This window comes from Coloeus monedula (assembly GCF_965178545.1).
Source record: "Coloeus monedula genome assembly, chromosome: 1".
Classification (NCBI taxonomy): Eukaryota; Metazoa; Chordata; class Aves; order Passeriformes; family Corvidae; genus Coloeus; species Coloeus monedula.
Genome location: NC_138781.1, coordinates 109576094 through 109602135, shown reverse-complemented (window position 1 = coordinate 109602135; position 26042 = coordinate 109576094). Strand labels below are relative to the sequence as shown.

The 26042-nt window shown below is 42.0% G+C and overlaps 1 protein-coding gene across 2 annotated transcripts in view; it reads right to left on the bottom strand.

Annotated features, from left to right (window-relative positions):
- Positions 1-306: 306 nt before the first annotated feature.
- Positions 307-26042, bottom strand: part of DLGAP1 (DLG associated protein 1) — a gene marked incomplete at its 5' end in the record, with an annotated part of 135124 nt that continues 109388 nt past the window's right edge. For both annotated transcript variants that reach the window (XM_082296477.1, XM_082296478.1), the window contains 5 exons: positions 307-1117; positions 3948-4100; positions 5990-6081; positions 15288-15706; positions 24197-24288. In XM_082296477.1, coding sequence (XP_082152603.1) covers positions 908-1117; positions 3948-4100; positions 5990-6081; positions 15288-15706; positions 24197-24288 — 966 coding nt within the window. In that variant the 3' untranslated portion in view covers positions 307-907. The remainder of the gene's footprint in view (positions 1118-3947; positions 4101-5989; positions 6082-15287; positions 15707-24196; positions 24289-26042) is intronic.

The window sequence follows — 26042 nt, the reverse complement described above, 5'->3', positions numbered from 1 at the left end:
TTTCAAAATAGATTATTTCCCTGGAAGATCGAATTTACAATCTTCTGCTGATTGAAATGTTTAAGTAGTGATTGATGAAATAAAAATGAGGCAGTTTGTGCAGCTGTGAGTGTGCAGGTATCTTTCCACAGGATCTTTTATATCCCTCGCCATCTCACCTGCGGGATATACTTCCACTTTTTCACCTGCCAGAGCTGTGGGGTTTTTTTTCTTCCCCCCCTCCCCGCTCCCACCCCAGCTCCCTCCCCTTGTGTGACTCCTTAATTCAGGTGAAGATGTGATTCGGAGGTTTAGAATAAAGTGCGCCATCTGCTTTAAAAAAAACAGTAATAAAAAGAGGGGAATCCGAGTCATAGCTCCTTTCATCTTTTGTGAGGAAGACGGCAGAGTCCGAAAGGATCACCCTGCATGACTGAAAATACCAAAGTCCCCTACAGTTTGATATTGCTGTACACTGGGTAACAGACTAGCTTTAGGTCAACTAAAGATCATGAGTAAGTTAAATGGAGCATCTACTGTACAGGTGCGTGGGTGTGTGGAAGTCTGAGCGCTGCATTTATTTGTTTCAAACAGAAAAGAAAAAAGGATCGTACTCGTTTACATGAGGCGAAGTGGCAGCATCAGTACATGTGACAAAGCATCGTGATGACATGGGCGAACCTTCAGAAAGCAAGGGTGATTAGAGGACATCTCTCGGAGGACCGACAACTACGCCACGGCAGTGGAGTTCACTGGGAGCATTGGGGCAGCTGTGTACAGAGAGAGGGGAGGGGGAGAGGAGGGTAGAGAGAGCGAGAGAGAGAGGAGGAGGTACAAATACTTCGTGGTGACCTTGAGCAGGAGCCTAGAGGGGCAGATTATACATGAGGCTTGTCTTGCCAGAGAGAGTCCTCCCGGTTGGATCCCTTCATAGCCTGGTCTGGGCTTCGGGGATGTATATCTCAATGCTTTCGGCGCTCTCGGTAGCTGAGTTCTGGCGGACCGATGCAGCGCGCTTGGCAGCCATCAGCCGTTTCCGGGCCTCTTGACGCTGCGAGCTTTCCAGAGAGCGTTCTCGTATGAGTGGCACCTGACCTTTCGATGGCTTCTTTGGCACTGGAGGAGGGACCCTTCTCTCCTGATCAAAGCAGAAGGTTAATGGCATTATACAGCTTCTCAGGGAAAAGTGGGAAAAACTAGGATATGTCAGTAGTTAGAACACACATTTTACCTAAGGTTTGTTAGCTCTTATCTGCCTTTCTGTCTTCAGTCAACTGGCTTTTGTGCTCAAGGGTTCATAAACATAGGGCAAGGGCAAAGGGGAGGGGAGGGCGGCCGCCGTGCTACTTCTCCTCGGGGATGGTGCTGCCAGGGCTGAGGCCCCCACCGCTACCTGCTTAGTGCCAGGGACTAGGAAAGAGACCAAGCTCTTGCCACTGGCGTAGCCGGGAGGGAACGCTGCTCTCAGCAGAGGAACTCTGGAGAGCCCCAGCTCCTGGGCCACCCTCTTCTATCCGTGCATAGCGCTAGATGCTCCTGCAACACGGAGATGCCATGGCTTTGGCGTTCCCAAATGCAGATGGGAACTAGCTGTCTGCAGCTGGTGCATCAGACTAAGTAGCTTTTAAAAAACACCATATATTTATGTATCTATTTCGTAGCAGTTTAGTGTCTGCTCAAAAATCCCACACTCTGGGTCTCTCTGCCCAAGCTCACACACTCTGGCCTCATGCTAAATAGGCATGAAGCTACATTCAGCTAGAAATAGAAAATCTGGTAGGAAAAACTTAAAAACAGTTAAGAGAACATGCATTAATCATCACGGTGGCAGCTAGCTCCGGATACGTGACCAACAAGGAGGACTTTTATGTATATCCTGGTGCATGTACACACACATACACACACAAAAAAAGAAAAAAAGCCAACAAAAAAAACCCTCAGAGAGGGATCTCTCCCGCAAAAGAAAAGTGTATTCAGAACTGAATTTCAGGCGTCCACAAAGACTTTGTCAAGTTAATTAGATTGTCTTTTAAGTTACATCCCCTTCCAACTGTGAACACGGTCTCTGAGCGAAGGGATTTTATCACACTACAAAGGTCCCATTCTGCCCTTTCGTTTTCTCTCATGCTGCTCACAACAGCTTCCATGGCTCAAAATATAAAGGTGCTTAGTTACACTTATTCATACTTTGCTTTTTCTCTCCATCCAAGGATTAATCTATGCTGCTTAAAAAGGGCCCAGTGGCAAAGGCCAAAGGCAAATATCAATTCTGCAGAAAGTTTTTTCTTCCTTTTTTTTTTAATCCTTTTTAAGAAAAGAGATGATCTGTTTCATCTAAAATCATAGACAAATGCTGTTGAAACAAGAACACAGTGTAATTCTTTAAAATCTTTACCTTCCTACTGTAGGTCCCTTTCTTCAGCACTACTTAACTTCCTTTAAACCGTTATAGTCTTCTTTTTGTTGGAAACTCTTTGAAATGTTTTTCAGAAGCAAAGAAAAGGCACATTTTTTTTAAGGAAAGCTCTCATTTCTTACTGCTGCAATTGCAAACACTCAGCCTACCCACTTTACTGTAAAAGCTAATGAAAGACCATATACCAGCATTTCTGTGCATGCATGTTTGGCATTTTAAACTTCCTTTTCTGATAGATACTGGAAAAAAAAAGAAGATAAGAAAATGACTTGCCTTCAGTACCTTGGACTAGGAAAACACATTCCCATTCATTCCCCTACCAAACACACTAGGTGTGCACAAATGGTGTGAACATGGCACTCCTAAGTCAGGAATGAGTATTTAGTCTTGATTGGAGGAGGAGGAATAGTGCTACCAGCACTGCCTGTACAAGCTTCCTGCTGCAAGATTAACGGGGTTTGATATTATTATGGTTATTTGTCCAAAAGAAAACACCACTTTGGTCATCGGCAGCCAGCTGACCATAAGTTGGGGTAGCCAGGACTCCTGTCTGAGCCGCTGTACCTGTAAGTCATGCTCCCCCTCCTTCTGATGACCCTACCTGTTGGCTGTATTCATTGCTATCAGACCAGTCACAGCGGAAATTCAGCCACCAAATTACATACCTATAGGAGCGTGACATTAGACCGTTGATTCCTCTAGGAATGGGTCTGTGTTCTAAGGATTTTCTGAGACATTTGTGTATTTTGGCTCACCCAAGTGCTGTTTGTCTTGAGGTGGATAGTGAGGAGGAAAAAAAAAGATGATGGTGCCAAATGAGAATGTCAAGTGAAATGTGACTCACACTTGGAGATGTGGTAGCTTTTTATGGTGACAGAAGAAGACTACATTTACCAAAAAAAAAAAAAAAAAAAAAAGAAAAAAAAGAAAAAAAAAAGACCAAAGCTCCAGATGATTTTTATGTTACCTCGGGTAAACAACACTACCAGCAAAGTGAATGTGTTTGTGAAATCACCCATTTAAAAAAAGCCCCCCCCCTAAAAAAACCCCAAACAAATGGACAAAAAAATGTAATTCCTTCATGTAAGATTTTGGAAGGCATATTTTTGATATTGCTGTTTGTAATCTGGCTACCAAAGTCAGCGATGGTTACAGTGTTTCCCTAGTTTTTTCAGTAACAAAACCTAGAACTCTTGCTGTATGCAATAATATGAACCGTAAATGTGATTTATTTAATTTTAAGAATCAATATATAAGGCAGTTCCTTCCAACGATTGATCGTCTAATATGATTAAATGTAAAGCTTAACAAAGTACCACATTCCCATTATCCGATTCACAAAGACAGATTTGGTTTAAAAATATGCCTGAAACATATTACAGATAATATCCCAGATGATTATTATGTAAACATTGTTATTACAATGAAATTAATTTGATATGAGCTTCATTTCACATTTTTAACGTCAGCGCTGTAACACAGAGGCCTATTTAATCTGTCCAGTATTTGTGCAGGGTTTTAAATGAAGCATACAAAATCTACAGTGTTCTACCTTCTTGTCATGAGGATCCATCTGTTTCCAATTATTGGCCTTTAACTGATGAAGTTCATCAAATTTCATACTAATATTTTCTATGGACAACTGCAGCATATCCCAAAACCCTGCTAAATCCTGGGAGGTCGGCCGTGGATGTGCATTAGGATTCTGTGCAACAGAAGAAAAAAACACGTTGGCTTTAGTACTTCTTAATGTAAAGCATTCGTGCAAATGGTTATGAATCTCGCTAGCAAAGGTTTGAGCAGATCCAAGTGATGGATAAGACCCAGAGAGAGGAGCAAAGCAAAGCATTACTTACTGGCGGGTTTTATTTCGAGGAGTCTGGCTCGGTGTTGAGCTGCTGTGCCCTGCAAACCCCCACTCACCAAAGGCAGCAGGTACCCCCAGCAGACTAAGGGTAAAGGGCCCCTGTGGCAGGAGCTGCCTAGGGATGCTCCTGGGCACAACCGGTGGCAATCCTATCTGCACTGAAATGAATTGCCAGCCTCCTCTTCACTCTCATGAGGAAGGATTCCCCCCATGCTCACGCTTGTAAAAAAGTGATATCTGTGCAAATTTACATTTCCTGCATGTGCAAATAGTGATATACCAATGTGTGAACACTTTTTCTACACTCTGAGAATGTAAGGTTTACAAAAATACACCATTTCAAGTAAAATTGTCTCTTATACACCTCAGGCCAAATTCTTTTTTTTTTTTTGTTTGTTTGTCAAGAATAGCCTGTGCAGGGTGAAAAGCTCAGAAGACTACATGCAGAAGCACAGTAACCCCATTTTTACATGTAGATTTTTTGGGAGAATGAAACTGGGACACAGGTGGGGATCATTGCTTTGTGTGTGCAAACTCATCAGCCCAAGAGCATTGCTCAGAAGAGCACATCTGGACAGTCAGCATCTTCAGCACATCTTGGGCCAGAGGCTGGTGACCCAAGAAATCCTGTCCTTCCTTCTGTCCCTTCAGTGCACCACGGCTCTGAATGCTTTTTGCATGCAGTGGGCGTACACGAAACTGTCCCTGCTCCACTGGCAAGGTTAGCATGAGGGAAGGCTTTCTACAGGATGTGTCTCTATCAGCTGGTTCCCAGCTGAAACTCTTTAATTAAAATGAGATGTTGCATACACTCACTTCAACCGTGCTTTTCATAAATGCTGAGGAGTCTACACCAGTCAGCAAGGTGTCGTGTGTGCCACGGCCTTGTCAGACTACACTGATAAACTGTTATTAATTTTGTTGTTAATAAATAAATAAATTACTAGTAGCACCTTGCATGATGTTTTACATGGCTCAAGTTTTACTTTGCCTTTAGTTTTCTTCCTCTTCAGAAGCAATAAACCCAAAAGACTCAGTTGCTTGCCTCATAAAATTTCTATTTGCGCTTTTCACAGGCACACTGACAACAGATTTTGGTAGGATGATTATACCATGAAAGGTGCAATTATTGAAAACAATAAAGTATATATTTTTAGAATCATAAGGAGACCAGAGATTACACTTCAATTACTAGTTTTTCAGTACTTGACACTAGCAGGTTGCCCAGTTGTAGGCTGTTACTTGCAAAGATGTGCAGTCAGAAGGCTTTTTCAATTTTTATGTTATGAATTGGAAGTCTTATGAATACAGAGCCAATTTCTGTTGCATTTGTCCACTGAGGCAGATTTTAGTCTGGGGCTTGTTTCCCAGGAACACATGGGAAAGCCGAACTCAGGAGATTTCTGGTCTACCCTCAAAGACCTTAAGATGCTGTACCCATCTGAGTACCCATGAACTCGAGGGTCAAGGGACAGACCCTTGCTCCTCTGGGGTCAGTAGCAGAGCCTCCTGATAGTTCACCCAAAGCTTTTTGCCTTTATTTTAAGAATCTCAAGCTATTGTGAAACTCATGATGACTCTGACAAGTTTGAGTTACTCCCAAATTTATATCAAGGCCTTTACTGGGAAAGCTGCTGTGTTGGTCAGAAAATCAGTTCAATTTATGTAGGATTATTCACAGGGTTAGTAAAAGGCACACAGTAGTATCTATCAGAAAAATTACATACCAGGTTTTCTTCACAAAGTTCTCTGAACTGGTAAAATTTCTGGGCCATGAGAAGCTGGGCACTGCCCACTGCAGTTCGAATTTTCCCTAGAACTGAGAGAAAAAGAAGAGTAAGTCACAATGCTTTCTTAGCTGCAGGCAACTAAAAGTCTATAAAAAGAGAGGAGAAAGCTGTGTTGCAGTCAGCTCTGGCTTTCAAAAGGTATGTTATCTTTCAGTCACAAAAAGAGAAGTGCTGATAAACCTAAGGTCAGATCTCCACTAGGCAAAAATATGTAAAAAAATGCTGCATCTTACTCTCATTCCTCCAGTGAGACCAGTTGTAACCGGTTATAATGACAGTGTAAATATGGCTAACCAAAAGCTTATGCATGCTGTATAGAAAGCTCACCAGAGATGTCACCACTCATATCACTATGACCCAGGCTCACGCTTTGAATGAAAACCCAGCTCCCTGCACAAGGACATGCAGCTCTCAAACCCTGTTTGCTTCTCCACCTCACTTAGCAACTCAGGCCTTATTGTCAGGTGTAGCTGGGTGTTGCTCGATCAGAGCCTCAGAAAGGGGATGATTGTTTTAGTGCATGCCAATTAATCTCTTTTGGACCCTCTGAATACTTTCCATGAACACAATCCAAGGCTGCTTCTGCCTTTGAATTCAAATGCCCGGGAGTACTTCAGGGAGCAATCACACCCCGGCCTCTCTTCCTTGCTGGTGACTTGGAGGGAGGTGTCAGAGAGTCCTAGCACAGCTCCTGCTCTGTCTGAGGACTCCTTTGTACAGACAGCTGGGTACTTACTGCCCCTTTGGACTGACCGAATGCTGTGAAGGGCTGCAGTGAACCAGAAGACAGCCCGCAGTAAATGCCTCTGAATAAAGCAGGAGCTCATACTGTTTTGGTTGCATTCAACCTCACTCAGACACTGGGATTTTACTGCTGCCAGGGGTAGTTGGCAATACACTGCCCAAACCCAAGGCATCGACTGGTGCATTCAGGGACTCCCTGGGGCTTTGCTGAGTTCTGGTCCAGGGGGAGACTGTGTGTGTGCACTTGTACATGTGTATGTACACGTGTGTATGTGTGTACCTCTGTGCGTGTGAAAAAAGAAGCAAGAATGCAGAAACACAGCGGAAAGGCAGACACAGCCTCAGCTGGCAGGAAGACAGTGAATCCAGAAAAGAGAGTGTGAATTTAGGAACTGCTGAGTGAAAGAATTGATGCTGTGAGCAAGAAAGCAGCTACCGATTTGTTTGACACTTTCAATGCTCAGGAAAAAAAACAAAACTGCCTTTAAAAAACCGGCATGGCATCACAGATTTATCTGGCTCCTTCACTGATTTTCCTCTCAGCTGAAGCAACTTACTATCCCCAGTTCTCTGGTTAACAAGTGATTAAAAATTAATTTAATCTAATTTTTAAATATTACCACTTCCTTAATGAAAAACATGAATGGCAGGCACTGTGTCACAGTTGTCACTATCATTTCTACTCAGAGATATTTGTATTGTTCCAGCCCTCAAACAGACACAGCAACTTTTCCGTGACAAATTTACAGCCTGGATGTATGAGAAAGGTGAAGGAGGAACAGGAAAAACAAGCAGATGAAGTGGACTGCTCAAGGTGACTGAATTGCTGGCAGAGCCTAGAAGACATACTAGTCCTAAGCTGCCATCTTCTGCACCATCCCTCGAGCGCTTTTTGTATAAAAGCTAAGACAGCGTTAACAGAGCTCCTCTGGGAAAATACTGCTAGTTATTTTGACTTACCACAATGGAAAAAAAAACAAACAACCAAAACCATACATACATAAATACATGTAACAAGATTTTTAGCGCTTCATCAGTCCAGTGACTGGCTGCAGTGCTGGCTACCAGAATGCCACCATTCAGTGCTTGGTAAGAGAAAGGCCTCTCCAAGGGATTGAGTAGCCACACGCTAAACAGACTGGCACAAATACTCATGATAAACTGAAACTCGACCCACAGTAATGTGAAATCTGTGTTCTCCTCCATCAAGGGAAATGGCTTTTCCTCAAGCAGCCTTAAAGCTCACTTCTTAAGGCTGTTGAAGGAAAAGTGGGATGTGGAATTCATTTATACTTCAGACATACAAAGGGGGGCGGGAAAAAAAGGGGGAGGGAAGAGAGAAGCTTTTCACATTTTTTCAGAACCTATAGGAGAGAGCTCTGTGAACACACACAGAGTCCAGACCTTCATTTTGTTCCCAGAACTCAGCTCAGCACTGCCAGGAAATAGCCGTGAGCTGGAAGATTCACTAAGCAGAATATTTTCAGCATATTGCGCAGGGAGTTTTGCACACAACTCTCATTATTGTTAGCAAGGCTTGCGTGTCTAATTCTATGCGCACAGTGCTGAAAATGGACCCCTTGGTGTGTCTAGCCGTTTATGCAACCCAATATGCAAACCACTCAACTGAAAGGACTTTTCAATAGTAGGAGGAGCTACTCCGAGAGCTTTCATGTGGTTCCCATTGTTATGAAAACTCTTCCCACTGAGTATATTTGGGAACAGCTGCCTCATCTGGAGCTCGGCCACTCTGACACTTCCCAAGACTTGAGAAGGGGAGAAAAAACAGTCTCAACTTCTTGGGATAAAAAAACCCAAAAGAGATGAGGTGGGCTTTTCTTGGAAATATGCACAAAATAAATTGGAAATCACATCCCAAGAATGAAGAAGTGTAAATACAACTTGTTGGTGATGGATGGGAATGTGCCCCTTTCTTCTGGGGAAGAAGAGCTTAATATTCAGAGATCTCAGCAGAGGGAAAAGGAAGTCCTTGTCCTTGGCTGCCTAGTGACTGGCTATTTGCCTAAAAACCATCATCCCAGCTGACTGCGGGATGCATGCTGATGCTGTTCTCTATTGTTGCCACTTCTGCTGTAGCTGCGGCTGTATCTAGTCAAGTGTCACTGATTCCTCACCCCTCAAAAGCAAGGGGTCTGTTAATGTGCAACTCGTCAACAACCAACTCTGTCACGGAAGTTAGGGGGGAAAAACGGACAAAAAACAAAGCATGCAAAAACCTGAAAGGAATCTCTCCAGAAGGCACAAAGCCTTATCAATAGCCTAAGTTTTGTTTCCAAACCCACGTTGCTTTTAGAGTTTCAAGGCAAAGTGCTCATTTTGCTTACTCAGTCAAAATCTCTGGTGCCCAACAGAAAGGCCAAGGTGTAGTGAAAAACCAAAGGCAAAAATAGACCAACAGACTTTCTTAGAAGAAAAGCCTGCAAGGTTTGAAGCCAAATACCAAGGAAATAAATGGAATTGCAAAGATGATTACTCAAAACACATCAGAAAAGAATCAGAAAAATCTTTAACAGCAAGGGACATGGGGTACAGGAGGAAAAACACATAAACATTTAAATTGATGTGTTCAGCTAATAGGATACAAAGAAAACATATAAAACCAAGCAACAAAAAATCCCGGCCCATCAAGATGCAATCATAATGGATTTAAACACCTGTATAATGTTATTCATGTCTGCTTTCTGTTCCATACAGGGCTATACAGCACAGTCAGCACTGTTGGATCTGAATGCCTTCCAGTAACGCATTAAGCAACATTATTAACATCCATCATGTGCTTTGCTGTCACCCCTTCCCCAGAGGGAGAAGTGTGTGTACTGCAGTGTTTTGTTTTTATAGTTTGAATTTTTCATTTTTTTTTCCTCCCTTCTTGCTTTGACCTCCCTTCCTTCTAAATCCAGTTCTCTGCTGTAACATTTTTTAAGAGATAGACAATTATGCCTATTCTTGAAGAACTGCTTCAGTATAGCTATTTTGATGTTATTCAGCTACCGTGGGATGCTTCCTCACTATTACTGTTCTTAACTAGGAGTCACAGAATATTATTCTAGGACACATTTCTGTGAATATCCTTGTGTCTCTAATGTCCCAACATGTTCTTCTTTTAAAACATTCTTGAAAATAGACTTGGACTATGTGCTGTTTAAGCAGTAAGTTCTTGCTTCTCTTGTTTCTAAGAATTGCATAGGACCTGTTTTGAAATTGTAGAGCTCTATGTATCTCCCCCCTCCATGTTTTCATCAGAAAAGAAACAGGAAAACAACAAAATAAAAGAATTGTGAACACAAGCAAAAAAATAGTTGTCATCTGCTCTATCTGGGAAGGTGACTGTGTGTTTAACAAGGATAACAAAATATAAGAAAAGAACAGAACCCACCTGAAGTGATGTGAAAAGTAATCATGTAGAAGCCTGGGGGTTTTGAGAAGGGGCAGCATTATTTGGCCTTAAAACCCCAACTGATGTATTTGCATTTCAACTTTGACAGGCCCCAGGGTCTAACAAGTGACAAAGGAGGCACTTTAGGACTGTGACTATCAAATGCCCTTAATGTGAAAACACCTGGTTGATAGGCAGGGCCCAAGCTAGGGAACAGAATACCAGAGACTTGCTCATTGCCCCAGGAGCAAGTGGCAGGAACAATGGCTGAAATTACAGGGACACAGCCCGACATTTGAGTTGCAGATGTTGGCTGGGCACTATGCATATGAAGCAATCCTGCCACAGAGCTGTCACAATCCATTTCCAAGCCAGGATGGACCAGCATTTTAGCCTATTCCTGTTGACAGACCTACATTTAAATAACACCAAGCATGACAAAAGCCAGGAAATTCAAAGTTAAAGCTACTGCTCAGGTCTTAAGCTCAGCTATTAAGGAGAAAACAGCCAAATGGAACAAACTAGGGAAGGAGCAATCCTTGCTTTGAGTAATATATACTCACAGGAGCGATCTTACTGAAATTAATAGGGCTGTCTGCATGAGCAAATGCTGTTCATTCGGATTAAAGCAGTTTCCATGTGTTGTCTGACTTACTTGGATTTTATTAGCACATTTAATGTTTTTTTTTCCCTAACTAGATCGTTTCCTTGCTTGTGGATTTCACTTTTTGCCTAGATAGCCTCTGGGCACTGGTAGAGCTTTCCTTAATCGCTTTCCTTTGAGAAACCCTCGTGTATGGAGAAGTCCCTTCTGGGGAGAAAAGAAAACCAGAACAAGAAAAGGATGAGTTGGGCATACGGCCAGAGGCATGTAGCCGGGGGGATTCCAGCAGGACTCGGCCACATAGTCAGGCCGGTGACCATCCCTCTGCACGGCTTCTCCAGCCCACTGCAGGATGAGGCTGGCTCACTCCTCAGAACGGCAAAGATCAGGATTGCTTGGAGAAGCCTCGCAGAGGAATGGCAAATGGTTTTCCTTGCTCATGGCTGAGACTGAACTCTTTTTCTTTTGCCATGCACAGCTATTATGAAAAATGTACCTTTTCCTAAACTTTCTTCTCTCGTGTCTAGCCTTTACTCATGTTTTCTTTTGAAACAATCGAAACAAACCAAAATAGCAGAGAGTGTGTAAGCATTGCATAATTTGCCAGAACTGGATGAATTTTCAAAGACTCTGGTCCTAAGCAGTAAGGTCCCTGCAGATTTGAGGTCAACCTTTATTTACAGACTAGCCCAGAGGCTTTATTCACAGATTAGCCCATATACACTCAAGAGTTAAAATGACATGTCTTGTAAGAGCCTTGGTTTTCTGTTTTTAGTTTTTACTTGATTGGCCTGGCTTGTCTCGCCACTAAACCCACATTACACCTGACTTGTGGTGAATCAGGCCTGCTGTTTGCTTCCGATAGTTATCTTTACACCAAAGCCCCAGTACAACCCCATGTGAAAGAGAAACTTCTGGAGGGGGTGCAGGGGGAGGCAAAATGAAGATTTGTGGTTCTTCCAAGAAGGTCAGTGCTCCACGTGAAATACAAACAACAGCAAAAAAAAAAAAACAACCTCTAAAGACAGGCCAAGGCCATAGGATTATGTTCCTGTGCCCACCGCTGCTGGGGAAAAAAGTGGTCAGAGACGTGCAGGGAGCCAGGTCTGATGCTGTGGATTTTGTGTGTAAATGGTGACAACAGAGGCCTGAGCCAAAACAACAACTGTAGTGAGGTCATCAACCAACAACTGTAGTGAGGCCCTGCCTATGTGAAATTTTGCAGGAGAGAGGTAGGAGGAGTAAGCAGATGGTTGAGGAAAAAACAAAAAAAGTCAACTGTTGATTTCACTTGAGGACTGATCCAAAGTGTCAATCAATTCTCACAAGGTGTTTAGCCTCAGATGTGTAACATCTTTTTTTTTTTTTTATGAGAGGCCTAGAGTTTGTAGCCAATCTCCCTGTAACTGCAAAATACACTGAAATCATATCAAGTATGTTAGCTTAAAGTGTGAGTGGTGTTCATCTGCCTGTCACACATGTTGCGGCTTTATCAGAAAATGATTTCAGCTAAAACCAGAATATACTATACAATAAATAATTCATGGCGGAAGGGAAGCCACATTTCTCTCTATATTGGCATTTCATCGTGCAGCCGCTGAACCACAGCTTGTTTTTATACAGAGCAGCAGACTCCATTTCCCAGCTAGAAACATTCAATCCCATCTGGTAGATTCATTCCCAGCTAGATAATACCCAACGTATCTATGTAACATACAAGCTACTGTCAAACAGCAGCGAGCCGTCTCCCCGAGACAGCTGTTCCGCACAAGGGCCGCATTGTCTGAGGGAAGCGCGGATCGTTTTACGTGGAGCGCCGGGGGGATGAGCCCTCTGTCAGCTGCCATGGCATCGAGAAAACCTCGCTCATCACACGTTCTCGTTATTTTGTTATCTGGCCAAACACATGCTGGGGATGTCAGGTTGGAAACAAAGGATGCATTCCCTGCTCTGGTTATATTTCATTAGGGAAAGCAAAGCAAACACACCTCTTCTCCTGCTTTCCTCTCTCTCTTTAAAGTTTATAGATGTATGAAAAAGACGTTTTTTGGGTCAGGGTTTGTAACAACCAGGCTTTTGTTTCTGGCACTGCTGAGCGGGCAGAGCAGCCCCGGCCATATGCTTTTCCTTGGCACCAGGTAGAGTGGGACGTGCTGAGCTGCAGCAGAAAGCCGTGCGCAGCCTCTGTGGGAGGCAGCTGACACGTGCCAGAGCAGCTGACAGCGTCACACTGGAATAAGTACTGCAACAGTGGCTACCAGACCCAGGTGACCCTTTCCCTCCTGCCATTTCCAGTGATCACAAGAAGTGCCAGGATACATGCCATATGTGCTGTAAGGAGGCATTGGGAATAGCCAACCTAACCATTCCTTTATCTTCCCCATAACTGACTCCTCCACCTGATAGCTCATAGAGCCCTTTAAAACTGCCTCATATCAAAGACACCAAGACACTGAGAGAAAATTCTACGTAGATATGCAGTTTCTGCATCTATCAGCCTCGTAAAATTCACTTCATGTTCTTTTCCTACTACTTTATTTGTGCACCAAGGTTGGTACACAAATAAAATATTAATAGGTTTTTCCAGTATTATCAGTTCATAGAATGACAGAATAGTTTGGGTTAGAGAGGGACCTTTAAAAATCATCTAGTTTCAGCTCCACTGCCATGGGCAAGGATATCTTCCACCAGACCAGGTTGCTCAAAGCTCCATCCAACATGGCCTTGAACCCTTTCCTGGCATGGCACATCCACAGCTTCCCTGGGCACCATCGTTCCAGTGCCTCACCACCCTCATCATAGAATATGTTTTCCTTATGACCAGTCCAAGCTGTTATGACAAAGAGAAAGCAATTGGGTTTTGTGGCTTTGACTTATAAAAGTTGTGTGTTTCCTATTTGTTATGTGTTCACACTTCTTTTTCAATCTAAAATCTCATAGTTTATGAGGTTTATGTATTTCTTCGTACTACAGAAACAACATAAACCCTTTTATTCTGATACAGGTTCAAAGAGATTTTTGAATGCATTGATGGTGTGAGGGGAAAAAAAAGATTCAAAAATTCTAGAATTTGAGCAATCTGGACCTGCTTTTAACATCAAAACTCCTATATTTTTTCTTCAGAAGAAACTGTTAGCCTATATATAACATAAATTTTGTAGAAATATAAAACCTTTGCATATCTTAAAATTCAGGCTATCTTATACCTGCCATTAAAAATCAATTTCCAGTTGCTTACAATTGTGTCTAACTGACTACCTAGATCATACCTCTTCATTCACTAGGTTGAATGGAAAGTTCCAGCAGAAACAACTTATGCATTTCTAAGGATTTTTTTTCCAGTGCTAATTTCTTTCCTTTCATGAATCAAAACCTTTACATTTCAAAATAATTCAAACATCTCTCTTCTTGAGAGGAAGGGCTAGAAATTTTTAAGAAGCAATTCTGAAGCTGAAGTCCTTGCTTTGGTAGAGGCTAATTTGGGGATTGGAAAAATATTACTCGTATATCCAGGAAAATAGGTGTGCCTATACTGTAAAAAACTGAATTCTATATATGCAGCTGCTCCTTAGTGTTTCCCAGAAGCTCCCTTCTAAAATTTGAAACAGCTTCATTAGCAAGGATCATGCTCGCAAGCTCACAGATTTACCTCTGTCTAAAAGCTGACAGCTAGCAATAGTACTGTTCCTTGTAATGAGAAATAAATGGAAAAAAACCTTCAGTTTTTACTGGGAGAAAAAATTCTGGACCAGGAAACACATGTTCAGCCCTTCTGCCCTAATTAGAGTGAACGGGTAAGATGTGAGCAACTCAACCCTCAACCCTTCTGAGTAATGAAGGTTTATTAGACAGTCCCATTACCTTACAGGTGGGTTAATATTGCTGACAATGGTGACAACTGAGATGTAGTTTGCATGTGCGTGGTCTTTTATCACACAATATGAAGAGCTTGTTTTATTGGGACAATCAGAGACAAATGAGAACTGCAAGGGAGATGTAGGGAAGCTGGAGAGGGCAAGAGAGAGAGAGAGGACAACTTGGAAGCATAACTGAAATCTCTTTCAGTAGGGAGAAACATCTAAATACTCTTATGCCAATCACCATCTGAAAAGGCAACTGAAATATTAATTTAATTAAAAGGAACTACAATCTGTAAAACTATATTCAAAGGTTATGAGAAGTGATTTCAAGTAGAAGAGTTAAGAAACATTAATACTACAAGATCCCTAACCACACTCTCCTAATTATCCGTTGAACTATGCAATCCCAAAAGCTAATACCACTGGAGTTTCAGAAGTGCCGAGCATTTGCATTCCCTGCCAGCTTTAATAAGGATTATTATATACATACACATACAGTCCTTTTGAGAATCATGACTGTAGCTTCATTAGCTAAGTAAGAAAGAGCACAATATAGAATTCACTGGAGTGAATTTGACCTATATTAAATCTGTCTTTGCGGTTGCAATATTACTGTGTGTGGTTACTTACTGTCCTCAGGTAAGTTGTTTTCACGTTCTTCTCTCTCCATCTGTTGGCACCAACCCTCCATACGGTCTCTCTCTGCCTGAAGTAGCTTCAGAAACCAGTGGCCGTCTCGTGGGCACACTGACCTTTGAACAGCTTCTAGAGGATCTTCAGTAATAGAGTCAATCCATGGGTCAGGAGGAGGTAAAATTGATGGATCAAAATCTGTCTCAAAGTCATCATCCACTGCACATGCATGGTAATGGTTTCCTGACCCTTGTATGCTAACGGTAGAGGTGCTTGCATCTCGGGAGAACTGTCTTGATATTTGTCCAGAACATGTATTGTCCTCTTGAGGGTCAATTATTTCAAAGTTCTCATGGAAATCCAGGTCTGCTTGCACAGCTGTTGTTACACTATTAGATCGTGTAAACCTGCGGAAGCTTTGGAGAGCACAAACAGAAAATGTTTAGAAAATTTTTTCTAGGTAACACGGTATGGAAGGACTTACTAAGATTCTTCCACTCTTCCTAAGACTGGCAGTCACAGCTCTCAGTGCTACATTCAGGTATTTTTTTTCTTGAAATGATCAGCATAAGTTTTTTTTCTCATTGCAAGCAAACAAACAAGCATCTCTCTTTTTCCATGCAAGCTCACTGTTTATTGAGACATGGACCTGTAATTGTTGTGTGGTTTAACAAAGCCAGAGGCCAGCCCAAGAAACAGCTAACAGTGCCAGTAGCTCAGGATTTTAGTTTACTGATTAATGTAAAGTTAAAGGGGTCCAATTTTCAGAAGTGGTTTATCTTTTGATTTTTAAAATTCACACCCCTTTGAAGTTACACATCCAAACTCACAAGCCACATTTAAAAATCATACATGTGAAATCGATAAGATAGTAACAGCACTGAGTCTACCACATATGTAACATTGCATATCCCATTTATACAAAAAAAGTATTTTTAATTCATAGAAGTACTTTTATTGCTTCTTCATAATTACTCTTCATAATTATACATCTTCCATCTCTCACAATTTTAGCGCCCATTACCAGTGTCCAGACATTTTGTTTTTCACATTCAAACTTCAGTTTCAACCTGATATTCTCTTTTTCACCAAAGCTAGTGTTCTGCCTCTGTCTGTGTTACCCTCACTGTGATGGCTGCTATCCTGTAGGTAGCTTCCTTTCACCTTGCAGAGTTCCCCTGTGTTGGGGCATCTTAGGGCCGAGAACAACTCTGAGGGTGAAGGCAAGAGCAGGGGAGAGAGGAGGTTTGGGGGTTTGGGTTGGGGTAGGTTTTCTTTATGTAAACAGGACTTCAAATTCTGCAGTCCAAGGCACCTGAGGTGAAAAGGCTAACAGAGGAGGAGCACAGAGAAGTATAAGGAGTGAAAGACAACTAATGCTGTTGCAGGGGGTGGTAATTAGAACCCATTTGATCAGCAGTGAATTGTGGAGGGCATAAGTGGAAAACAAGTGAGGCAGACAGCTGTCTTGCCCCATGATGAAAAAGAAGGTAGAACCATAAATTAATTAACATAGATGTTTCTTAAATTAGTAATATTTAAGGTTCAGAATTAACATAGTTTTTAACTGAATAGGGAGAGATTCCCATCTCCTTACTAGTCTAGGATGTCTGTGCACTCATGCAGCTAGTAGTTAGCCTCCAATTTGTTCCCAATCTCACATCTACACTTGAAACTAGTGTTAGGACCCATTTCCCTGTGATATTTTGGCTGTTTTGCCCTCGTCAGTTCTGTTTTTAGCTTGAGCTCAAGCAGCAGTGAAAATGCTGAAAAGATGGTGAAGTGGGATGCTGGGCACCATTTCACTTCTTTTTGTTTATATTCCACCTTCCGCTGAAGAGCAATAGCCAGTTAGACAAGTACAACTAACAGCATAATTTCTTCAAGTATATTTAGTCTGCAGTTGGTGAGGGAGCAGATGGAAGGATGCTGGGGGAGAATTTAATGTCCTATATACCTGGTGCATCCACATAGCTCAGGAGGACTGCAGCAGACTTCAAGGAGAATTGTAATAGGTCCTGCTGATAGAGGAAATTAATGGCTGTTGATCTGGGGCTTTGAGAGGACTAGAGCAAAGCAAAACATGAGTTGAGAAAAGCCCTCCAATTTAAAAAAAAAAAATTTCCTCTGCAGAGGGAAGCTCAAATTAACTTCTCAGGCATACCCATCCCAGGAAAACTTTAATAATAGATTGTGTACACAAACATTTTAACATAGTGCTTGTTGCTTGCAGTTTTTTTGAAACAGGCTTTGTTAAGTGATACAAAAGTCATGGTTGTGACACTAGTTGTGCATGATATGCACCAGCAAACTGAAAAATAAAGAGTGAGCAGAATTCTTCAGCTTGGTAGTATTTATCCTTTGGGAAGCAGAGGAAAGCATTTTGTTACAGATTGATACAGCAGAAAAAGTTAGAAAGGGAGGACAAGAGTAGCTGGGGAGGTGGAATCACTTCCATAGGAGAAAACATTTAGAAAACAGATGGCTTATGAGGACTATGAGAGATCTATAAACTCCTGTCTAGGGGATGTTTTACCATTTCTCAGAGTGCAATAACGGTGGGGAGGAACGCAGCTTAGAAGTCTAAAGATCTACATCTAGTGAAAGGAAGTACTTCTTCACACAATGTGTAATTAAATTGCCACAGAATCTTGGAAAAACCAAAGGTAAAAATAGGTTCAAAGAGAACCTGATCAAATTTGCAGGAAGAGCCATTACACAGATGTTATATCGGCTTAGGAAGTCCCTGAACAGCAGAATACTAAATTGGGAATGTCTACTGGGAGAAGTAGTACTTAGTTCACACCCTTTGTCCTTTACACACACTCCTTTACACTTTTCCTAAGTATCTGCTATGGGCCCCTGGCAGAGAAAAGCTCTTATACTACTATTAGTGATTAGAAAGACACTAACATTAGGCTGGCATTACAGTGGAAATCTATTTGTCCAATCCATGTTAGTTTTTTAGAAATTGCTTTAATTTGACCACCTTACAAATCCCTTATCTGCACTGAAGTGCATGCATGCACGCACACACAGATACACACACACACAAAACATGTGTGCCCACACAGGCATGCTGTCTGAGGATTTCTTTTTAGTTATTTAGTCAGGGTTCACTGAAAGCCAAGGCATTAGTACACAGTGTACTTTTCCACACCTTCCACAGCACTGGTGAGAAAAGCAAATGCCTTTGTCCAGGCTTGCTCTTCTCCATGTCCCTACCTCCATGTCACAGCCACCTTCTGCTTTCTTCAGTGCCCTAGACTCTGACAGTCTTCTGTTTCAGATGACCACTTGTATTTTCAGTTCACACCCTGGCTTTTCTGTGTACGCCAAAACCCAAATGTGAAAACATCAAAGTCTACTTGACAGGAGGACGTATTGCTGGAGGCTCTACATTTCATGTCTTTCAGGAGTGTACTCTCACTGGGTGCAATATGAACTAATGCCACCAAAACCAGACTCTGCTTAACAAATGAAATAGAATGACCTACTTTTTTTTGCCTTTGTTTAATCTATATAATAGTATGCTACAGGTTTGCTTGACAGTTTCTTGGCGCTGGATTATGTAACTTATCTGTCTTCAAAAGAAAAACAACTTGGCAATAGAATATAGCATCAATTCAAAATTAAAAAAATATTTCCAAGGAAATGCATTTTGAATAAAATGGAAATACAGGAAGGCACTTACTATCTTCCTGCCTCCAACTCATCTATACAAAATGAGTAGATGATAATAGATGGTAATTTTAGTCTCTGACACAGCTTCCTCATTCACTTCCAGGATGTTTTACTCTTACAAAATACCATTTGTGTCCCACATGAGCGTTTTTTGCTTTGCTCTCAGTTAAAACTCCATACTAGAGGAGAGCTGTTGAAGCTAATGCCAAAGTTTTTGATACTTCTACCATATAAAACATTTACAAGGCATTCACATTCTACCTAAAAAAAAAAAAAGTTCAAAACAGAGGTTTGCTTCTTCTTCTGCTTTCAGGCTTGGCCCTTTTGTACTCAGCTGTGCCCTGCAGGCACAAGGTGTAATTACAGCTTCAGAGAATTGCTGCAGATATCTGGCCTAAGGTGCAGAAAGCCATGAAACCTCAGACTGGATAAACCAGTATGGAGAACAACAGAACGATGTGTTTTGAACAATAGCACGGTCACTTGTTAGCATTCAGCTCTCAGCTTCTAAGTCTTCTTTTGCTTTCTCTTGCAAAACATGTTTACAATTCAACTTAGATAACTTAATTCATTTCTAAAAAAACCCTCCAAACCCAAAACCCCAGAAAAGATCTAGATTTCAAGGCAACTGATGCATGGTCAATCTCACAGGCATTTAGGTTAAACTCAGCCTTTCTTTACCCACTGGCTGTCCTCCTTCTTGGTGGTGGGCTTCTCTATTAAGGTTGCAGCTGCTGTCAGCAGAACCAAAAAAACTGCAGAAGGAGTTAGCAGATATGGTACCATGTCTTCTAATGGCAGAAACAATATTCCTGCCCCAACCCCATTCCTTACAGCAGCTCATCTTTGTTCGCCACACTGTTTTAAGCTGGTTGGTTTATTTGTTTTGTTGTTTTTTTAACAACTCTTGGCCTTTGCATTGCAGAGCAGACATGCTGGCTGGAGCACTCGGCCTCCCTCCAGGGCTCGGTCTGGGGCAGGGAATCTATTGCCAACCAGCAGAGTGTGATCAGAAATTTATGGCCCCTTCTGCCAAGGCTAGGCCTGCAGCAGCCCACCAGCTGTCTGGGAGCCACCAGGGCTGTAAGGGTTTCCTTGGATCATGGGCCAGGGAAGGAGATTGGCCCTGCCAGAGCCAGGGCCTGTTTTGCCTTTTGTTGACCAGAGCAGCAGTTCCTCCTCCAAACATGCACAGGGTGGGAGGAGGTGTGGGGAATGAGTTCCACCAGGGTGGGACTGGCCAGAGGAACTGGTCTGGGTTGCAAGGGACATTTAAAGGTCACCTAGTCCAACCTCCCTGAAATGAGCAGGCACGTCTTCAACTACATCAGGTTGTTCCAAGCCATGTCCAGCCTGACTTTGAATGTTTCCAGGGGTGGGGCATCTATGACCTTCAGAATTTCTCACTGGAGTGCTTTCCACCATGGAGAACATACATAGCCAGAAAATGCTGCTGAGAAAAGCCATGCAAGTAGTTCATGGAATCACAGAATATTCTGAGTAGGAAGAGACCCACAAGGATCATCAAGTCCAACTCTTAGCCCTGCACAGAACATCCCCCAAGCATCACATCATGTGCTTCCTGCTTAGCTTACCCAAAATACAGACTTGAAAGTCTTAAAGAGTGCAGAGTTGAGAAGTTTGAGTTAGACTGTAGGATTGGCCTATTGGATAGGGAAGACACTAAAACCTGAGTATTTTTTGTTGGACAGTAAGTAACCAAACCCAAAACCCCACATGAATAAAACAGAAAAATATGGCTTTATATAGTAACAAAATCCAAAGGTGGGAGAGTTTTTTTCCTGGAAGAGACAGCACAGGATTTTTGTTTGATTGTTTGCTTTATGTTACCACATGGTTATTTCAAATTATTCCCCTTTATACTGTATCAAGAGGTGTGCTGTGGTAGGACATACTTCGTGTATCAAGATCTTGTGGTAAGACACACTTTTGTGTATCAAGATATGGGGGCACCTTTCTTGGTGCCGCAGAAACCAGAAACCGGAGAAGGACCATCTGTCTACTGCAGTCTCCCATGGCAGTGTTCTTACTCCATTGTTTCAGTATTCAAAAATTCTTGTGATGGCAAATCAAGTACAATTACCAGCTGATAGTACACCTAGAACAATGAGCGTGGCAATTTTTGGGGTGACGGCGTAATAGGAGGAGATCTTGTGGCAGACAAGATAAATTGCAAGAGAGGCTAAAACTGATTACAGAGCTGTGGGACTGAAAATCCCTTGTTCACAAAGAATGCATGCTAATTGTTCTGGCAGAATATATTATTTCTTTTTTTTCTGCCTCAGTAGAACTGGTTGACTTCTACCAACTCAGTTATCTTCTGTAAGTGAGGAGGGTGGTCCCCTGAGGTCAAGAAGAAGTTACAGGTAGAGGGAAAGGACAAACAGAAATGGACAGAAATTGAAGTGCCCTGAGATTGCATGGATCCGTTTCATTAGGTACACATTTCAAAACTGCCCTGGAAGGAAAAGGGGAAGAACATCTTGGTTAGGGTTTTGTCAGCATCCTGGGGAAGGTCAGGTGAGAGATAAAAGACTAACAGCAGTAAGATCATGAGGTTGAAAGAAATGCATATCAATTTCTCTCCAAGAGAATGACTGGACAGAGGTACTTTATAAATGTTAGAAATCACAGAGCTGCAGGTAGTGAATGGGTATGAAAAAGATTATTGAGAGCAGGCAGCATGAAGAACTGAGGATAAGATGAATACCAGCAATGCAACCAGTTGTTATGTGGTCAGGTAGCAGGAGGCACATTTATCCTTTGAGCAGTTCAAGAGGAGAAGGCAGATGGAGGCATTTGTCTTGGCAGGAGGCCCACGTTACAGAGAGTGAAGGGCCAATGAAAGGTCTGAGTTGAGATGGAAGACTGAAGAAAGAGAGCTGTCCTCTGAAGATGGTCTGTTTTTGAATTACTTAGATCAAGAAATGGAGGCAAAATGTTTTGCTTACTTGGTGCAAACAGAGAAGCAGGAATATTTAAAAGGACATGAGGAGGTAAGACTCCCAAGAGTGAGAATGACAATCGCATGAGGTGAGGGAAAGGGGAAGGAAAGAGCAGGAAGTCAAGAAGAGGACTGAAAGTTGTGGTAGGCTTTTGGTGCATCAGGCAAAGAGCTTTCTTGTTTTGTAACAGAGTACTTAATAGCTTCAACTGTCAAGGAAACATGATCAATTTACTGTATTTATCCTTTCTGCTGTGTCATTCTTCTCATTTTATATTTATTTAGTATTTCTGAAGTCTGGAATATTTTTAAAAACATTAACTTCTCAAAGATTCAGGTAAAAAGGGCTTTTCTTAGGCTTTGCAGATGTTATGGTGCAGGGGCAGTGAAGAATGTACTGTATTTACAATTCTATTCCTGTAACAGATAATCAATACATTGTGCTCTGCTGTGTTAGGGGAAAAAAAAAAAAGAGTGTGAGTGCCCAACTGTGATGATAAGCCCTTTGTGTCTTGAGTGCACTCATTTTCTAAGGACTAGGGGCTGTCCTTTATCAGCCAGTTTACTTCTGAAAGTCCATGACAGATTGCTGCTTGCTCGTCTGCTCCAAACAGCAGCAACCTCAACTTTATCAGCAAGGAAAGCCCCAAACACAGCTGTCAGTAAGTAATGCAGAAATATTGCTTGCTCAGGGCAGACTCTCACAGGCAAATCTTACCTTTTTCTCTGGAGCAATAAAAACTGCAGTAGAAAGAGGACTTTGGAAGTAAGGTATTTACAAACAGCCATTTCTTCCTTTCTTTGTGGGGAGGGTTAGGCTTTTGGGGTAGTTATTTCCTTTGTGCTCAGGCTGAAGTGAAATGATCCTTCAGCATCTATTCTAATGTGCTCATTTATCTACTACTGGAAGAGTTGTGGGTAAATGGGGCTAAGGTCTAACACATAAAGAAATGTCTGCCAGCGAGAGATGTTTTAACAGGTTAATGAGGAACTTGGTAACAGCCTAGCAGGGTCATTGCAAAATCACATTTCTTTTTTCTGAAATCACTTTAGCCTTTCAAAACCACAGGAAAATGCTCTGCTGCTTTACAGGCAGATTTGGTTGAATTGAAAATGGTGTAGATAACATGCTATTTTTGAGTATTTTTATCACAGGTAGGAAAAAACTGGTGTGAAAATGGACATCTCCACTGGCTCTTGCAGTCAGCAGGCCAGAGAAGGAGAGAGGGCCTGAATTTTGTCAGCTCAGATTTGCTGCACCCAGATTTTCTCTGGAGAGATTGCATGGATAACTCCTCCCTCACTAACAAGTCCTACTGCACCAAAGCTTTGCCTGTGATACAGGAGGGTACTGAGAGTTATCAAGAAAGTGGTTCCGGCATCCAAAAGTCACACTGTGCCCAAGCGGCCTGAGAAAAGAGAATGAAGACTTGGGTGGGTACTTGGAGTCACAGCAACACTGGGCAGGCCGGCACTCTCAGAGGCAAGGGGAGAGTCTGGCTTTTCTTCAGCCACTGAATCCAGTTTTGGGAAGGAAGTTAAGATTTGCAGTTGTGGTCAAGCACTCAAAAATTTTATGTGCCTCCCAAGTGCTATGCACAGTTATGCTGCCCTGCAATGTAACTGCAAATTTGTCATCAGAAAAAACCATGAGCCATAAAGACAGCTGCTCTAGTTTATTTTTTCTTTTAAATTTTTTTTTCTTGAAGTATATTTGTTTTCTAATTCAGGGTATACTGCAGATTGTAGGGAGAACAGAGTTTTACAGGCTTGCTTTGTAATCTCAACAATTTTTTGCAAGGAAGCAATTGTATTGAAGAGATGTCTGGGTGAGATACCTGAGTAAAAGCATTCAGTTCGGCTCTGCCAGTGCTCTGTCACATGTGGCTGAAATTATTCTGCTGAAATACAAGGTAAACTTTTCCTCATCAGTTCTATGCTGCTGCAGCCATCCCGAGACTAATACTCCAGCTGCAACACTGTTTAGGTAGATTTTCTGGGGGAAAAGAGATTACCTGTAATATATTAGCCCTCAAAATATGTGGCACTTCTCTTCCATTTCTCTCACTGGTCCTGAAAAATATTCTCTGAAAAATAAGATCTACAACATTTGCAAGACTCAGCTTTTCAGCTGGGTGATCTAACAGTTCATCCAGGAAGCAGGTTTATGTGGTCATGTGTGCAGGAACTAGGGCTCTTAAAAATTAGTTGCGGCATAATTATTTACTTAAGAAAAACAGGATTAACTTTTACTCACCACTTCTCCTCCTCTACTTGCACTCCAATGGACTGGAACTTACTGGTTACTTTATTGTCACCTGGTATGGTAGATTCTTCAGCACCATCAACCTTAAAAAAACCAAAACATGACAGGTAATTAGAATGTACTTTAGCAGAGATATCACCCAGCTACTTGCAGTTTCTGTGCTCCTTAACTACTAAGTGTCTGCACATAGAGCTTGTATCATGAGTTCCTTCATCTAGTCAGATAGTTTGTCTGTGGTGTGTTAATTTCTGATGTTATTAGTGAATATTCATTATTCTTGCTAATCTGTAAAGCATTTCTGGAAAGACAATATTCAGCCTGCAACATGCGGATGGATTTTATCCAGTATTTTATGGAGGCTGGATGCTCACATTTGTCAGAGCACATCTCAGCAGCTGTAACTTCAGGTACTGTGCTCCACCATTTGTTTGATTTTACCTTCTATCTGTATGTGCATGTATATGTGAATTCATGTCAGAATTATGTGTTTATTTTGTTTAAATGTTAGTGTCTCAAATCAGAGCACTGCAGAGATAAGATTTAAAGAAAGCAGACAAAAGTCTTAGATGCATTTTCTTGACTGCTTCATCATACACACAGGTGGTCCCCAGGAGCACAGGCTGGAACTTTATACCACATCTCCATGAGATTTGTACCAGTGGTATAAAGTTAAAATTTAACTTTAAATTTAAGGTGTGTCTTTGAGCAAAATCACAATATTCTGGGTCCAATCAGTGTAGTTGTTAATTCCCAATGCTATATATAACATGGACAGTCATACAAGAAAAACATTTTCCAGCAGACAGAATTTTTGGGCAATAGCAGTGTCATGAAGTGACCTGTAAACTCAAACTGCCCATGGGTGTGCAAAATCTCCAGCTGTAGTTGGTGGCTACTCCACCAGCAACTTCTTGCTGAGAGCCACTTGACCAGCCTATGCAGGAAAAGTGCTCAGTGAGGAATGGGAGTTACTGAAACTGTTCTGTGTGGTGAGGTACTTCCCTGATACTGAGGGTTCTGGGGAGATAAACACGCCTTAAATCCCATAACTGACAGAGTGAAGCAACCTTTTGATGGAAGGGCTTTTCTTTGCTTAACTTTCCTTGTTTGCTCAGCAGATCTACAGCAAAGGCTTGCAGTGTCCTGAGAGTGACTGAGGGGTGTAGAAGGCACACTAGGTTCATCAGAAGTGCACACTAGGTTTATTTGACAGAGGAGAAAGAAAACGAAGAATATGCCCGTGGCTAATGCAGCTTGCCCTGCTCTACAGAGATGGGTCAAACTATCATTAAGGTGTATACTCAGTCTGAGTTCAGACTAAGCCTGAACTAAGCTCCCCTTATTCTGTGGAGAGAGACCGACTCTATACTGCCAGTCAGAGGACTGACAGTGTACCTACCTCCTTTAGGGCAGTTGTTTATAAGAGAAGCAATTTCTGGCATCGACAGCTATCTTAAGGTATTTCTACTCCCACACTACCCCTTCAGCTGTACTAGCATGACTGCTTGTGCAACGATGCTGCAAAATGGATCAGACAGCAGACTAGTCAAGTAGTTTTCTTTTATCTGTGAAGCCTGTCTGACTCTAAAAATCTCATTGATGTGCACAGCTGTGAGGGTGGCACCATGCACAGGCAGGAATCCTGTAAGGCTGTATCACTGCTGAAGGTTTCACTTCACGGCATCCCAGCTTCAGGCATCTCCATTAGTTTGTGCACAAACCCCACCTTGGCAGACCCTCATGTACCATCCCCAGCTTTCATGATTATTTCATGTGATTTATATTGGTCATCTGCAAACTTCAAAGTTTAAGAGGGAGATTGTCAAAGGCTTGAAGA